The sequence below is a fragment of the Rhinolophus sinicus genome, chromosome X, assembly GCF_036562045.2.
Source record: "Rhinolophus sinicus isolate RSC01 chromosome X, ASM3656204v1, whole genome shotgun sequence".
Taxonomy (NCBI): Eukaryota; Metazoa; Chordata; class Mammalia; order Chiroptera; family Rhinolophidae; genus Rhinolophus; species Rhinolophus sinicus.
Window position 1 is genome coordinate 100,202,194 of NC_133768.1, and position 16,780 is coordinate 100,218,973.

Genomic DNA, 16,780 nt, shown 5'->3' on the forward strand with positions numbered 1-16,780 from the left:
ATGTGGACTCCATTCTCTATAGGCCATGTGACATGGAACAAGTAACACTCTCCCTGTGCCTTAGATTCCTCAACTACAAAATAAAGATAACATTGGTCCCCGCCTCACAAAATTTTAGGTGGATTTAATGAGCTAACATATATTAAGCACTTAGAACAGTACTTCAAACATAGTAATACTCTATAAATGGTAGCAGATCTATTAAGTGCAGGGCTTCACCATACCTTTAATATGCATATGTTCATTGTCAATCTATCAAGTCTAACAATTAAGTCTATGAACTCATCCTAGAAAAAGTGCTATATATCTCACTGCTGAATATCACTATGGTCACCTGCGAAGTACTCCCCTTGGGAAGCTATGCACTGATGCCAGCGCCTAGTCCACCCTTCAAAGCAATTTTGGAACTCTTTTTCTGGAATGGCCATCAGAGCTATCGTCATATTACCCTTGATGTCCTGAATGTCATCAAAATGTCTTCCTTTCAATATTTCCTTTATTTTTAGGTAAAGAAAGAAGTCATTGGGGGCCAGATCAGGTGAGTAGGGAGGGTGTTCCAATACAGTTATCTGTTTACTGGCTAAAAATTCCCTCACAGACAGTGCCATGTGAGCTGGTACAGTGTTGTGATGCAAGAGCCATGCATTGATGGTGAAAAGTTCAGGTTGTCTAACTTTTTCACGCAGCCTTTTCAGCACTTCCAAATAGTAAACTTGGTTAGCTGTTTGTCCAGTTGGTACAAATTCATAATGAATAATCCCTCTGACATCAAAAAAGGTTAGCAACATCGTTGCAACAAAGTTCACAAACTTAATTATCATACCTCGTATGTGAAACTCGCTGTTAAGAAATGGACTAGCATCCTATCGCTTCAACACTGTACTAGAGTTCCTAGCACTGTAAGACAAGAAAAGGAAACAAAAGGTGTTAGGTTTGGAAAGGAAGAAAATAGAACTGATATTAATCACAGACAAGTTAATCTACATAGAAAACCAAGAGAACATGCAGAAAAGTTTTTTGGAACTAATGAGTAGGTTCAGCTACATTGCTGAAAGTGGTATCAGTATACAAAAATTAACTTCATTTCTATACACTAGCAACAAAGAGTTAGAAATTGCAATTAAAAATGTAATATATTAATTACATTAGCAATAAAAATACCAGGTAACTAGAAAAAAATCCATTTAAAGATGTACAAGACCATTATATATGAAACGATAACATTTTAATTGAAAGGTATTTTAAAAATTTAAATAAATGGAGAGCAGTGGTTATAGGAAGACTCAATAAAGATATCAATTCTTACCTAATTAATCTCTAAATTCAATGTGATTCCAATTAGAAGAGTAAGCTGTGGGTACAAACTCCCAGGGTTGAAATTCCAATGCAGCCACATACTATAGGACTTTAGGCAAGTTACTTCACTATCGTGTACTTCAGTTTTGTTTTAAGATAAATAGAGATAATGTATTATTTTTCCCTTCGGTTTCTTGTGAATAATAAATAAAATAATAAATACAAAGTGCTTAAAACATTCCTGGCACATAGTTAGGTGCTCTAAAAATGTCATCTATCATTGTTCTTGTATTAAGAACTACAGGTCCATAAAGGAAAAAGACAAACAACATAAAAAATAAGCAAGCAACAGAAAAGGAATTCAGAAGAAGAAATAAAACTGTCCAATAAGCATTTTTTTAATTAAAGTTTATTGGGGTGACAATTGTTAGTAATGTTACATAGATTTCAGGTGTACAATTCTGTAATACATCATCTATATATCACATTGTATGTTCACCACCCAGAGTCAGTTATCTTTCCATCACCATATATTTGATCCTTTTCCAATAAGCATTTAAAACAATCTTTACTAATAGTTGTGAAAGAAAAAATAAAACCTTAATTTATCATTCTCCAGTCATATTGGCAAAGATTAAAATGTGTTGGCAAGAGTGTAAGAGAAACAATGTTTTCGAACACTGTAAGAGTATAAATTGGCACAATTCTGCAGGAAAATATGACAGTAACTAACAAATTATAAAGTGTGCATATGTTTTCGATCGAGCAATTCCATTTATGGAGATCGATCCTACAAAAACTGTCACATAAGTACACTATGACCGAAAAATGTTTAATGCCATATTGTTTGTATATCGGAAACTAAAAAAAAAAAAAAATCCTAAAGATCTATATTATGCAGTCAATGAAAATAAAGAGATAGAAAGATATACATTAACTCAGGAAAATGTCCAAGATCTAATGTTAAGTGAAAAGAGCAAGATGCAGAACAGTAAGTCCAACAAGGTACCATAATTTAAAATTTTTCATGGAAATGTTAGCATATACATAAAAATCCTCTGAAAGAATATACAGAAATTGTTCACAGTGGTAACCTCTGGGGATGAAAATGGGAAGGGAATGCATGGGACTTTTATTGTCTATTTTAAGCATGTCTCAATTGCCTAAAATATTACAAGTTAAGTGCATTGTTTTTATGGTAAAATAGATTTACTTCTGCAAAGCTTCATTTAATTAACATGGTTCCTACTATTAAGCATGTTTCTTAGCTTGATATATATGTTAAACTATTTATCTTAAATTATTCTAAAAAATACTAAAGACTTTCCCAATTCAGTGGGATATGATGTTTAGTTTTTAAACTTATGAAAACTTTGAAATGATGATTCATTAATATTTTAGTTCTACCTTTTCAGGCACACGTTAAAACCTGATTATATATTTCACCAGAGCCAAAGGGCAAAGGCTTCAGTTATCTGAATGTTTGAATAATTTTTGTCATATATATATATACACACACACACACACACACACACACACACACACACACACACACACAAATACAATGGAGCATTGTCATAATGGAGGATGATTTATGGCACACTTTAAAACACACCTTCTCTAAACCATTGCTCACACCCAACTGACTGCACAGAACCACTTGAAACTTGTCACACACTGTTACTAAGGTTCGACGTGCCGCTTCCCCTATTGAAGATCCCTGCCTTTTCTTGGATGGCACTCAGCAGCAGCATTCACCGTATGTTTTGATCACAACGGAAAGGCTCCATATCACACATGGCTTCTGTAAAATAAACACATTACAGTGTGTTCTCATCCACCTTATTCACAAGATCTGGCACCGTGCGATTTCTGGCTCTTCCCCAAAGTCAAAATGATTCAGGACATCAAGGCAGTCATGACAGCGCAACTAAAGACACTCACAAAAGAGGACTTCCAGAACTGCTTCAGAAAGTGGCAAGAATGAGGGGATAAGTGTATTCAAAGCCAGGGGAAGTGTTTTGAGGGTGATTAATGGCAATGTGTCTTTTACTGTAATAATTTGTTTTTATTTAAACATTCACCATGTTCTTTGATCACACCTTACATATATCTGTTCCCCAGACCATGTCCTTAGGCTTTGTTTGGTCACCAAGGAATTTCCCCAGCAATCCAACAATGGTAACTCTATGGTGGCTTGGACATTAAAAATCACGACTTCTGATACCTCTGTGAGGGGGTGGGATAAGGGGATGTTGGAAGACAAAATGTTCTAATTGGAGAAAGAGAGTATTTTTTTTAGCACTCCCTAAAGAACTGTCTCAAAATAACCTTCTACCTTTCCTCATCTCTCCTTGTTCAATTCTGGCAGCCCACAAGGCAGAGAAAGGGTGTTTCCTCCACGCCTTTCACCACAGCCACCCCATTCAGTGGTTCATTCTGTTCTATCCCACCCTTCACCATACGTGACCTACTATTTTGGATGTCTTACCTAAAATCCCTCCAAGGTAATGTGACTGCATTTAATCTGTAAGTCTCAATGGGTATTTAAGTCTTCCTTCCTATAAATTTCCCTTATATGTCTTGAAGACAATTCACTTCTTCACTACTATAAGGTAACTTTCCTATCTCCCCCCATTTTCCCAATGTCCATGTAACTCTTCTTAGTTTTCTATTTCCAGCCCCAAATCACTACTTTCCTTCTGTAAAGCCTTTAGTGAATTAAATTTGCCCTACTAGATATACCAGTCTTGTTTGAAATCTGAGGGGTTATGTTCATCTCAGAGGTGTATTACCCAGACTTCAGTTTATTTCAGTGTAGATGGAGAAGAGGCAGATATTTATATGCTGAAGGTTGTTCTGAGTGTTTGCATTCAGACAACTGTAATCTAAAAATAATGAGCTCACTCGGACAGGAGAGGGGATTGTTCAACTGTGTACTGAAGGTTCTATCCATACAACATGAAAGAAAAATAAAGGCCTCCAGATTGGAAAGAAAGATGTAATCTGTCTTCATTCAGACTCCAAAACAGTGTATCTGGAATACACTATCCATCTGAAAAGAAGAAGAAGAAGGAGGAGGAGGAAGAGGAGGAGGAGGTCTCAGTGTCTATGAAGTTGTTCATTTGTTGCTCTAGTTAACAGTATTATATACTTGAAAGTTGCTAACAGTAGATTTTAAAAGTTCTCACCACAAAAAAAGAAATTATAATTATACAAGGTGATAGATGTATTTAACTTTACTGTGGTAATCATTTTGCAATATATGTATATCAAATTATTACATTGTGTACCTTAAACTTACACAATATCATATGTCAATTATTTTTCAATAAAGCTGGAAAAGGTATATTTGATATATTAAGAGATTGATTAATTAAGAGGAGATGAAATGGAATCATATTGAATATTCAATTAAAATCAGAGAAAGTAAAAAGACAAGAAAGAAAGAAATGTAGAATAAAAGAAGCAAATAGAAAACAGTTAAAAATATTCTATTAATCCAACTATATCGACAATCACTTTAAATGTGAATGATCCATATACATAAGTTAAAAGACACAGATAGTCTAAGTGATAGAAAACAATATCCAATCATACTTTGTCTACAAGAAATTCGTTTTAAATATAAAGGTTCAGATAGGCTAAAAGTAAAGGGATGAAAAAATTATACTATACTAACGATAATACAAAAAAGCTATATTAATTTCAAAGAAGCAGATTTTAGAACAAGGGAAGTCATCAGGGATACAGAGAGGCATTACATAATTTAAAAAGGAGTCAATTCTCCAAGAAGATACAGCAATATTAAATGGATATGCAACTAAAAACAAAGTGTTTGGATATGTAAAGCAAAATATGATAGAGATGAAAGGAGAAATGGAAAAATCCACCATTATATTTGGAGACTTCAATACCACTGCTAGCAATTTATAGATCAAACAAGCAGGAAATCAGTAGAGATGCGGGTGATCTGAACAAGACTATCAATCAACTTGATATACTTGACATTTATAAAATACTCCACCCAACAACAACAGGACACATATTATTCTGAAGTGACATAAAACATTTATCAAGATAGAGCAAACTCAAAGCCACCTTAACAAATTTAAGAGAATAGAAATCATACAAAGTACATTCACATGAATTAAACTGAAAATAAATAACAAGAAAAATAGAGAATCCCCCAAATATTTGGAAATTATATAACACACTTCTAAATAATTCATGGATCAAAGAAAAGAGCCCAAAGAGAGATTAAAATTATATTTTTTGACCTAAGTAAAAATGAAAGTACAACTTACCAAAATTTTAAAGAAAGCAGAGACAAAAATAATTAGAGTAAAAAATCAGTGAAATTGAAAACAGGAAAACAAGAGAGAAAACAATAAAACCCAAAGCTGGTTCTTTAGGATGATCAATAAAATTGATAAACTTCTAGTCAGAGTAACCAAGAATAAAGAAAACAGACAGAATTACCAATATCAGAAATGAAATAGGATCATCACTACTGATTCCATGGACATTAAAAAGATAACAATGAAATACATGAACATGAATCTATACCTGGCAAAACTGTCCTTCAGAAATGAAAGTGCAATAAAGACTTTTTCAGACAACCACAAGCTGAGAGTTCATCACCACTAGACCTACCTTACAAGAAATGCTAAAGGAAGTTCTTTGAATTGAAATGGCATGATCATATGTATAGAAAACCCTAAAAGCTCAACAGAAAAAAAAAACTGTTAAAAATAATAAGTAAATTCAGTAAAGTTGCAGGATACAAAATCAACATACAAAAATCAGTGGTGTTTCTATACACAATGAATGACTGAAAAGGAAATTAAGAAAACAATCCCATTCACAATAGCAACAAAAAGACTGAAATACTTAAGAATGAATGTAACCAAAGAGGTGAAAGACTTGTATACTGAAAACTATAAAACATCAAAAGAAATTAAAGCACAGACAGATAAATGGAAAGACTTCTGTGTTCACAGACTGGAAGAATTAATAATGTTAAAATGTCCTTACTACCCAAAATGATCTACAGACTTAATGCAATCAAAATTTCAATGGCATTCTTTACATAAACGGGGGAAAAATAGTCCTAAAGTCCAGATGGAACCACAAAAGACCTCGAATAGCCAATGCAAACTTGAGCAAGAAGAACAAAGCTGGAGACATCACTCTTCATGATTTCAAAATATATTAGAAAGCCACAGTAATCAAACAGCGTGCTACTGGCATAAAAACAGACACAAGAACCAATGAAACAGAATAAGAGCTCAGAAATAAGTCCATACATCTACAGTCAACTGATTTTGGACAAGATTGCCAAGAACACACAATGGGAAAGAATAGTCTCTTCAATAAATGATTGCGAAAACTGGATATCCACATGCAGAAAACTGAAATTGGACCGCTATCTCACAAAGCACACAAAAATCAACTCCAAAAGGATTAAAGACTTAAATGTAAGACCTGAAACTTTAAAACTACTAGAAGAAAACATAGCCATTGGTCTTGGCAATGATTTTTTGGACATGACAGCTAAAGCTCAGGCTACTAAAGCAAAAATAGACAAGCAGGACTGCATCAAACTAAAAAGCTTCTGCATAGTAAAAGAAACAGTCAATAGACTGAAAAGGCAACCTATGGAATGGAAAAACTCCTTGTAAATCATATATGTGATTAGGGGTTAATATTCAAAATTTGTCAGGAACTCAAACAACTCAATAGCAAAAAAAACACAAAAAATCTGAATAAAATATTATCTAAGGACTGGAATAGACATTACTCAAAAGACATACAAATGGCCAACAGATATATGAAGAGGTGCTCAGCATTGCTAATCAGAGAAATGCAAATCAAAACCACAAGGAGATATCACCTTACATATGTGAAGATGGCCTTTATCAAAATGACAAGAGATAAGTGTTGGTGAGGATATGAAGAAAAGGGTATCCTTGTACACTGTCAATGGGAGTGTAAATTGATATAGCCATTATGGAAAACAGTATGGAGTTTTCTCAAAAAATTAAAAATAGAACTACAATATGATTCAGGATTCCCACTTCTGGGTATATATCCAAAGCACATGAAATTACTATCTGAAAGAGATGAGTGCACTGCCCTGTTCATTGCAGCATTATTCACAATAGCCAAGATATAAAATAACCTAAGTGTCTGTTGATCGATGAACAAAATTATATATATACGGTGTGTGCGTGTGTGTGTGTGTGTGTGTGTGTGTGTGTGTGTGTGTGTGTGTGTGGAATAACTGAATAGTTTTTAAAAAGAAAGAATCCTGCTACTTGTGATGATATTGATGAATCTGGATGCCATTGTTCTACGTGAAATGAGTCAGATGGTAAAGGACAAATAATGTATGATCTTATATATGTGGAATCTGAAAACTGTTGAGTTCATAAAAGCAGAGTTGGATGGTGGTTGTCAGGGACTGGGGTGTGGAGAAAATGGGGAGATGGTGGGCAAAGGGCATAAAGGTTCAGTTATGTGGGATGAATAAGTTCTGGAGATGTAATGTACAGCATGGTGACTATAGTTAATCATACTCTATGATATACTTGAAATTTGCTAAGAGAGTTGACCTTATATGTTCTCACCACACAATACAAAATGGTAACTATGTGAGGTGATAGATATATTAATTAACTTGTCATAATCATTTCACAATGTATATGCATATCTAAACATCACATTGTATATTTTAAACCCAATTTTTACTTGTCAAGTATAGTTCAATAAAGCTGGAAATAATAAAATTAAATTTTATAAAAAGACACTGCCCTTTCTCTCATTGACACTACATCCTTTTATTGATTTGTCTCTAGGAAAATGTGCAAAGTGTAAGATAATAAAGGCATTATGAAAAATTTTAAAATATCCTATTCACATCAGCATGAAAATCCAGAAATGACCTAAGAAGCTTCACAAAAATGTTCCAGATCTTTTTGAAGGCACCTATACAATTTTCCTGAAGATTCAGAATGTTGGAAATTGTCCTCAAATAATTTATAGATTGATTGCTTTACCTGCATGTGCCAAGATAACAAGCTTGGCTGCTGTCTTCCACTCTTGGTTTTAGGTGGATGGACTCAGGTCCACAGAGGGAGAAAGCCAACTCAGTGCCAGGAGTCAAGGTGATGATCCTGAGGGAGAACTAAGAACTCCCACCACAGAAGAGACTGGTCCTCAGGCCCATTGTATCCCACCTGTTAGCCTTGGGAGACCCTGGGGCATGATGGTCCGATATGGCAGATCCTGACTTCCACCAAGAAAGGGGGTACATTTTTGGGGGGAGGTGATGGCTTTGATCTGATGGGGTAAGACTCAGGTCAGCAGAGGGAGGAATCCCAAGCCTTGCCAGACATCAAAGTGAGAGCCTTTATAGAGGGCTGAATTACCCACCCACCTCAGATAGAGGGGTCCCACAGAAATGTAGCCCTGCTTTAAGCCCTGGGAGGCTCCAAGCAGGACTGTCAGGAACAAGTGCCACCATCCACACCCTCCGTATTTCTGTGATACTAATCTCAGGGAGACCAGGGCCTTGTGAAGGCAGAGGGTACAGGCCCTGTCAGGAGAAAATATGAATACCTTGTGGAGGACTGAGGGTCCTCCCCCACCCCAGAACACATAGGGAGTCACACAGAAACCTACCTTGCCTTTGCTGTCAGTCTGGTAGACTCTCAGCAGGTCTGCCAGGTTGAGGCCCCACCTCACTTCTATCCTGGTGGTCTTGGTAAGGTAAGGGTCTTGATGTGAGGGGTGAAGCCTCAGGTTGACAGCGGCAGGGGGCTCAGGCAGTAGAAGTCAAGGCGAGGACTGAAGGGTTTTCCCATTCCAAGTAGAGGGGGATCCACCCCACTCTACTCCTGCTATGAGCCCTGGGAAATGCAAGGCAGAGTACCCCGTATGTGTTGTATCCTGACTTTTGCCTCGGGAATATGACGGAGGCAAGGGTTTTCCTCCAAGGAAGCTGAACTCGGGTCAGCAGAAGAAGGAGTCTCAGGCCATGCGAGGCTTCAACCTGAAACTCCAGAGGGAGTAGTGCGGGAACCTCCCACCACAGATAGAGGGGGCCCTAGGTCAGGCTCTGCCCCTGCAGTTATCCCTGAGAGGGCGTGTACCTGGAAGTGATGTGTCTGGACTTCCGCCTTGGCAGTCTGAGGGACGTGAAGCTTCGAGCTGGAGTCCAGTCAGCAGACGGAGGAGTCAGAGGACCTGCCCGGCATTAAGGTGAGAACTCTCGGAAAGACTGAAGGGAGTTCACACGGCAGAGAGAAGGTGCCGCAGGCCCTGCCCTACCCCTGTTGTCTGCCCTGGAAATTCCCAGGCAGGGCCCCAGAGGTTTAGTACCCAGACCTCCATCTTGGGAGCCTGAGGGGACGTGAGGCTTTTTCTGAAAGGCGCGGAGTCAGGTTGTCAGAGGGAGGTGTCCCAGGCTCTGCCAGCCGTTAAAGAGAGAACCCTTATAGAGGGCTGAGGGGACCTCTCATCAGACAGAAAAGAGCCCACCGAGACACATCCCTGCTGTCAGCCTTTGGAAGCCCAGGGCAGGGCAGTTAGACAGAGGTGCCTCCCGCCATGTTCTGTACTTCCTTGTGGGTGGTTTCCTGGAAATGGGAACCTTGGCCTGAGAGCTTCATTCCCAGGTACGCAGAAGGGAGAGGGGGCAGGCCCTGTCAGGAGTAAATATGAATTCCTTGGGAAGGACTGTAGGTATGCCCCACCACAGAACCCAGGGGAATCTCTACAGATATTCACCCTGATCATTCTGTGAGCCCTGGAACCCACGGGAAATGCTGTCAGGCTGAACCTCCTCTTTTCTCCCCTCATTTACAAACTGGGGGTCTTAGGGAAGTTGTGGGCCTTGGTCTAAAGGGCTCTGAGGCCCCAAGCAGGGCTGTCAGGCACAGATGCCCCATCCACCCTCCTTACTTCTTTGTTTAGCATCTCTGGGAGATGGGGGCCTTTGCCTGAGGGAAGCATCCTCAAGTCATCAAAAAAGAGGAGTTTCAGGCCCTATCAGGAATAAATACCTTCAGGAGGACTGAGGATAACCATCAGGCCAGAACACAGAGGCAGTTGTGTAGATACACACACTGCCCCTCTTGTCAGCCCTGGGAGACCCCAAGTAGAGCTGTTAGGCAGAGGCGTCCTTGCCAATACCCTGTGCTCCCCTCACTTCTTTGTCTGGCATCTCTGGGAGACAGAACCTTGGCCTGAGGGATGCATCTGCAGGAGAGCAGAAGGGAAAGAACGCAGGCCGTGTCAGGAGTAAATATGAATACCTTTTGGGTGGCTAAGGGTAACCACTCCAAAGAGGTGCCCACAGAACCCTGCCCCACCCCTATTGTCAGCCCTGGTAGTCCCCAGGCAGGTCAGTCTGTTTGAGTCTCCCCTCATTTTCAGCTGTTATGGGGGGGGGGGGAGGCGGTCTCAGGGTGGTGAAAATCTTTGTTTGAGAAAGCCAGACTCAGGTCACCAGAGGGAGAAATCCCAGGCCCTGCTGAGCATTGACGTAAGTACCTAAGGAATGACTAACTGTACCTACCACCCCAGAACATATTGGATCCAGCCCTGGGAAATATTTGGCAGGGGTGGCTGGATGTGGCCATCTTCTCACTTTTATGTCACTGGTCTCAAGGTGGTAAAGACCTTGGTCTGACCAGGCAACTTCACATCAGCAGAGGGAGTCACATCAGGTCAGCCCAAGGAGGAGCCCCAGGCTCTGCCCTTAAAGTGAGGACCCTGAATAAGGATTGAGGGCCACCCCCTTAAGCCCTTGGAGAGATAAGGCCCCTTCCCTGCCCAGCTTCTGCCCTGGGAGGCCTGGTGCATGGTGTCCAGATGTGACACGCCCTCACTTCCACCTGTTGGTCTCGAGGGCTTAAACTCTGTTCAGCAGAAGGATGAGTCTAAGGCTCTGCCAGGAATTAATTTGAGGTTGGAGGATGGGGTAGACTTCCTGCTCAAGAATAGATAGAGTCCAGCCCTTTCCATCAGCCATGATAGGACCCAGTGCATGGTGGTTAAATCTGGCACTCCCTCACTTCCTTTGCTGTCTCAGGGTAGTGAGGCCTTGATTTAAGGAGGGTGACCTCAAGTCAACAGAGGGAGGAGTCCCAGGCCCTGCCAGGCATCAAAGTAAGGACTGAGATGATCCCCCTATTCCAGCAGAGAGGGATCCCCACAGAGTTCATCCAGCCCTTACTGTCACCCCAGGGAGGCCCTGGGTAGGTGCGCCTTCGGTTCCTCCTGTTGGTCTCAGGAATGTGAACTCTTGTTCTGAGAGTTTTTTCTGAGGCCAGCAGAGGTGTGGGGTCTAGGCCCTGCCAGGAGAAAGATGAGGACCCTGAATGAGCATTGAGGGGACCATCCACCCCAGAACAGTAGGGACATCACAAAGTCTATCAGCCCTGGGGGTGCCAGGATTGTGATTGTAGTCTGCTGCCTGAAATGACCCCTTGACTCGTCTTATAGGGGCTCAAATAATCCTGGGGGGTGAGGGCCTTGGTCTGAGGCATGTGTCCTCACGTCAGAAAAGCAGAGTCAGTCAAGGTCAGGACTCTGAATATCTACCCAGGGCCCCACCCACACCAAAACAGAAACACCACGTTGCCTGACCTCACATACCCTACTACTATATTACTTGGAATCTACAGGCTATGCCCACTGACTACACTCCAGGGAGCTTTCTCAGGACCTCCTACAGGTTCTTATGGAACAGGCCAATCAGGAGACCCCTAGCACACTATCTAAGGGGTGGCCTATTAAGACAGCCTTTGTCAGAGCTGACAAAATTGAGTTTCTCACAGTCCTCTCTCCCTCAGGCCATTAGCCCCCATCACCCACCTCCTGTGCACGCTCCTGCCTGCTGCCCCCAACACAAGTCATCATGGCTTATAGTATGAAGAGTCAATGCTGCAAGGTTGAACTAAGCCTTCAGGCCCAAAGAGAGGCTCCCGGCATGGTAGGCGCACAGGTTCCTGAGGAGGAAGCCACGTCCTCCTTTCTCTCTCCTTTGAGCCAGAGCACCCCAGAGGTAGTGCCTGCTGATGGAACACCAAGTGTTCCCCAGAGTGCCTGCTCCTCCCCCACTGCCATCACAGCCAGTCCAGCAAGTCAATCTGATGAGAGTTCTAGAAGCCAAGAAGAGGAGGGGCCCAGCACCTCACAGGCTCCACCAGATCCTGAGTCCTTGCTCACCGACGATGTGCTCCACAAGAAGGTGGCTGAATTGGTGCAGTTTCTGAGTGTCAAGTATATAACAAAGGAGCCCATCACAATGGCAGAAATGCTGAAGAGTGTCATCAAGGAGCACAAGGAACACTTCCCTGTGATCTTCAAGAAAGTCTGTGAATGCATGGAGGTTGTCTTTGGCATTGACGTGAAGGAAGTGGACCCCACCAGCCATTCCTATGTGCTCGTCAAAACGCTAGACCTCACCTATGATGGGATGCTGAGTGATGGCCAGGGCATGCCCAAGACCGGCCTCTTGATACTTATCCTGGGCATAATCTTCATGGAGGGTAACCGTGCCCCTGAGGAGAAAATCTGGGAAGTGCTGAAAGTGATGGGAGTGTTTGCTGGGAAGAAGGACTTCATCTATGGGGAGCCCAGGAAGCTCATCACTGAAGATTTAGTGCAGGAGAATTACCTGGAGTACCAGCAGGTACCCAACAGTGATCCTCCACGCTACGAGTTCCTGTGGGGTCCAAGAGCCCATGCTGAAACCAGCAAGATGAAAGTCCTGAAGTTTTTCACCAAGATCACTGGGTCTGATCCCACTTCCTTCCCACACTGGTATGAGGAGGCTCTGAGAGATGAGAGAGAGCGAGCCCAGGCCAGAGCTGATGTGGATGATACTACTGCCACAGCCAGGGAAAGTTCCAGTGTCACGTCCAGCAGCGTCTCCTGTCCTGAGTGAAGTCTGAGGAAGATTCTCCTACTCTGTCATTGAAGAGGGCAATCAAGGTTCCAAGTAGTGGAGGGCTAAGTTGCAGATTTTGTCTTTTTTTTTTTTCTTTTTGGTATGGTTCAAATGTTCTTCCTCCTAAAAGATTTATTAGCTTCAGAGTCTAGGTTTACAAATGACATTGATCATGTATTTATTACTGTTTAGTAGGTTTAAGGATAAGAATTTTGCTGTTCTATAAAACAAATTGGGGAAGCTTCCGTCTTATTTTTGTGATCTGGAGCAGGATATTATGGCATTGGAATAGGAATTTCCTTAGAAGTGTGAAAGTGCCCAGCAATAAAGCAGATGGGATCAAGAAATAGAGGAAAGAATGTACAAGATGGTTATGCTAGGATTCTTGTATCCCATTTAGTCTGCTATTTTTGTAAAATTAAAGATATATATATAACTTTACTAACAGTTGTCACCCCAATAAACTTTAATTTAAAAAAAAAAGATACGTGCTTGGATTTGCTTGGCTAATTAAAAAATGTGTGCAAAATTAAATCTTAATAGATGAGAGCTCTGGCTCACTGGCTCATTTATTCTTATAAGTGTGTCTTATAGGTGAGAGTAAAACCTAAAATGAAAAACTGCTTCGACTGTCCTTTGGGATCATGAATAAACCAGAGAGATATCTAGGTGTGGACAGTATCCTGTACTCTTGTCCCCATGCCACTGAATGCAGTGCACAAATTAAGTGCTCCATATACATTGTCTGTGAGTATTTCCTGAGAATAGGGTGGTATTTCTTTGAAATGGTGCCCAGAGGCTGGTACTTTTTCCCTGGCCTGGGAGAGCCAGAGCCCACTCCACTGAAGACATTTTAATTAGATTTTCTTGGGTGTAATTTGGCCAACTCTAATCAAGGGCTAGATTATTGGTGGGTGTGATAGGAATGAAAAGAGTGGTTTGTATGGAAGAGTGGCTAGGAGGGAGGAAAGGAGTTAGTCTTTGACTCAAATTCTAGGAGCTTCAAGTTGCATTCAATTGGGGAAGACTTCCTCATATCCAAATTAAACAATATATCCACTAACAGGGAAAGTGTACTTATTTTTATTTACAGAGTTGCACTTTTGGCTCCCTCACATTGTTGTGTCTTAGAGTGCTGCATATTCTCTGAGATGTCAGATAACACACACACACACACACACACACACACACAATCGCAGAGAAGCGAGTCTGGGGTCAAAATCATGTTAGAAATTACTGCTATTCATTAAAGATCCAATCAATGTCAGACACTGTTCCAGTTGGTTTACTTACATTACATACATTCCAGCAGTCCTACAAGTCAGGGTTTATCAAATCCACTTCACAGATAAAGAGCCTGATGCTCCTAGCTCTTGGCAATTTGCCCAAGATTGTATGTCTAAGTGACAGGACTAGGACTAGACCACTGGTCTGAATTCGTCTCGGCCCAGACTGTTCCCACTCCTTCCAGCCAGAGGCAGACCTTCTGTCTCTTAGTTCATTTCCCTTCTCAGTATTCCATGTTTTTCAGGCAACAAAAAGAAGGGTCCCGTGGCCACGGTACTAAAGGCAGGCCTAAAGAAGGAAGAGGACAGGAGAAATAAATGGGATTTGGGGATTGTCTCTACCTAGGGGTCCTCCTGCCTGAACCCCAGGACTCCCTGAGACTCTGCCAAGATGCTGGCATTTTTGTCCAGTCCTAGCCCTTTCCTGCATTACCAAACCCTTCCCCTAGTCTTCCTCCATGTGCCCTCCTGTCCAATTCTGGAGCCTGGCCTGATGACCAGCTGGTCCCTCTTCCTCTGAAGACTGTGTGCCCTGCTCCTAATGAAACATCCCCAAATTACCTGCCTTACCCCTGATATAGAACATTCCTACTTCCTGCAGAAGCCTCCTGGCTGTCGCATCCCTCTTTGTGGAGCCCCAATAAAAAGTGTACTTCGCAACAACAAAAAAACAAACACCCCAATTGAAAAATGGGCAGAGGACCTGGAGAGACATTTCTCCAAAGAGGACATACAAATGGCAAATAGACATATGAAAAAATGCTCAACATCACTAATCATCAGAGAAATGCAAATCAAAACCACAATGAGATATCACCTCACCCCAGTCAGAATGGCTATCATCAACAAGACAAATAGTAACAAGTGTTGGAGAGGCTGTGGAGAAAAAGGAACCCTCATACACTGTTGGTGGGAATGCAGACTGGTGCAGCCGTTATGGAAGGCAGTGTGGAGGTTCCTCAAAAAATTACGAATAGAATTGCCATATGACCCAGCAATCCCTCTCCTGGGTATCTACCCCAAAAATCTGAAAACATTTATCCATAAAGACACATGTGCTCCAATGTTCATTGCAGCTTTGTTTACGGTGGCCAAGACATGGAAACAACCAAAATGTCCTTCGATAGATGAATGGATAAAGAAGTTGTGGTATATATACACAATGGAATACTATTCGGCGGTAAGAAAAGATGATATAGGAACATTTGTGACAACATGGATGGATCTTGAGAGTGTAATGCTGAGCGAAATAAGTCAGACAGAAAAAGCAGAGAACCATGTGATTTCACTGATATGTGGTATATGAACCAAAACCAACAAAAGAACAAGACAAACAAATGAGAAACAGAAACTCATAGACACAGACAATAGTTTAGTGGTTACCAGAGGGTAAGGGGGGACGGGGGGTGGGAGATGAGGGTAAGGGGGATCAAATATATGGTGATGGAAGGAGAACTGACTCTGGGTGGTGAACACACAATGGGATTTATAGATGATGTAATACAGAGTTGTACACCTGAAATCTATGTAATTTTACTAACAATTGTCACCCCAATAAATTTTTAAAATAAATTTAAAAAAAAAAGTATACTTTGGCAGATGTTTAGACATCTAGGTGTCCCTCCTGGCATCTTCAACACATTCTCAAATCGTTTTTCTAATGAGCTGGTGAGTAGAGTCTGGTTTGCACATAATCGACTGGTCCTTGGGATATAACCTGGAAGTTAAGGGTTTTTGAAACCACACTGATATTTGCACTAGGATTCTAATAAGATGTAATATTTGAAATGAACCACTGATCACATCGACAGATGAATGAGCTTACCTAGATGGTCAAAAACCAGAGCCTTCCTTGTAAGTGGTAGATGAGAAAACACCATAGAAATCAATGTATAAGAAAACATCCTCCAGGGGCTGGATTTCTAAAACCCCGGAGTCCTCCTATAAGGTTTACAATGGTTCCTTGACAGACATGTTGACTCTGATTAAAAAAGAAAACAATAAAAAAAAAAAAAAACTAGTTAACCATCCTTCCATTGCCTCTTGTATGTAGATCTGCCCCATAGGAAAATCCTGGTTTGCAGGTATGCTTAATGGCACCTATAGAGATGTTTCGGAATGTTCAGTGTATGGAGGGTAGAAGAGACTCATAAGATTTTGACTATGCATCATAAGGAAGGAAAAAATTCTCAGGCTACTAAGATTATAGAGATTGATGCAAAGGGCAGTGCAGAAC

General features: G+C 41.0%; 1 protein-coding gene across 1 annotated transcript; it reads left to right on the top strand.

The window, feature by feature from the left end:
* The first annotated feature begins 12,208 nt into the window (after positions 1-12,208).
* Positions 12,209-13,255, top strand: LOC109457509 (putative MAGE domain-containing protein MAGEA13P). Its single transcript, XM_074323828.1, has one exon. The coding sequence runs from the start codon at positions 12,224-12,226 to the stop codon at positions 13,253-13,255; it is 1,032 nt and encodes a 343-aa protein (XP_074179929.1). The 5' UTR covers positions 12,209-12,223.
* Positions 13,256-16,780: the final 3,525 nt, after the last annotated feature.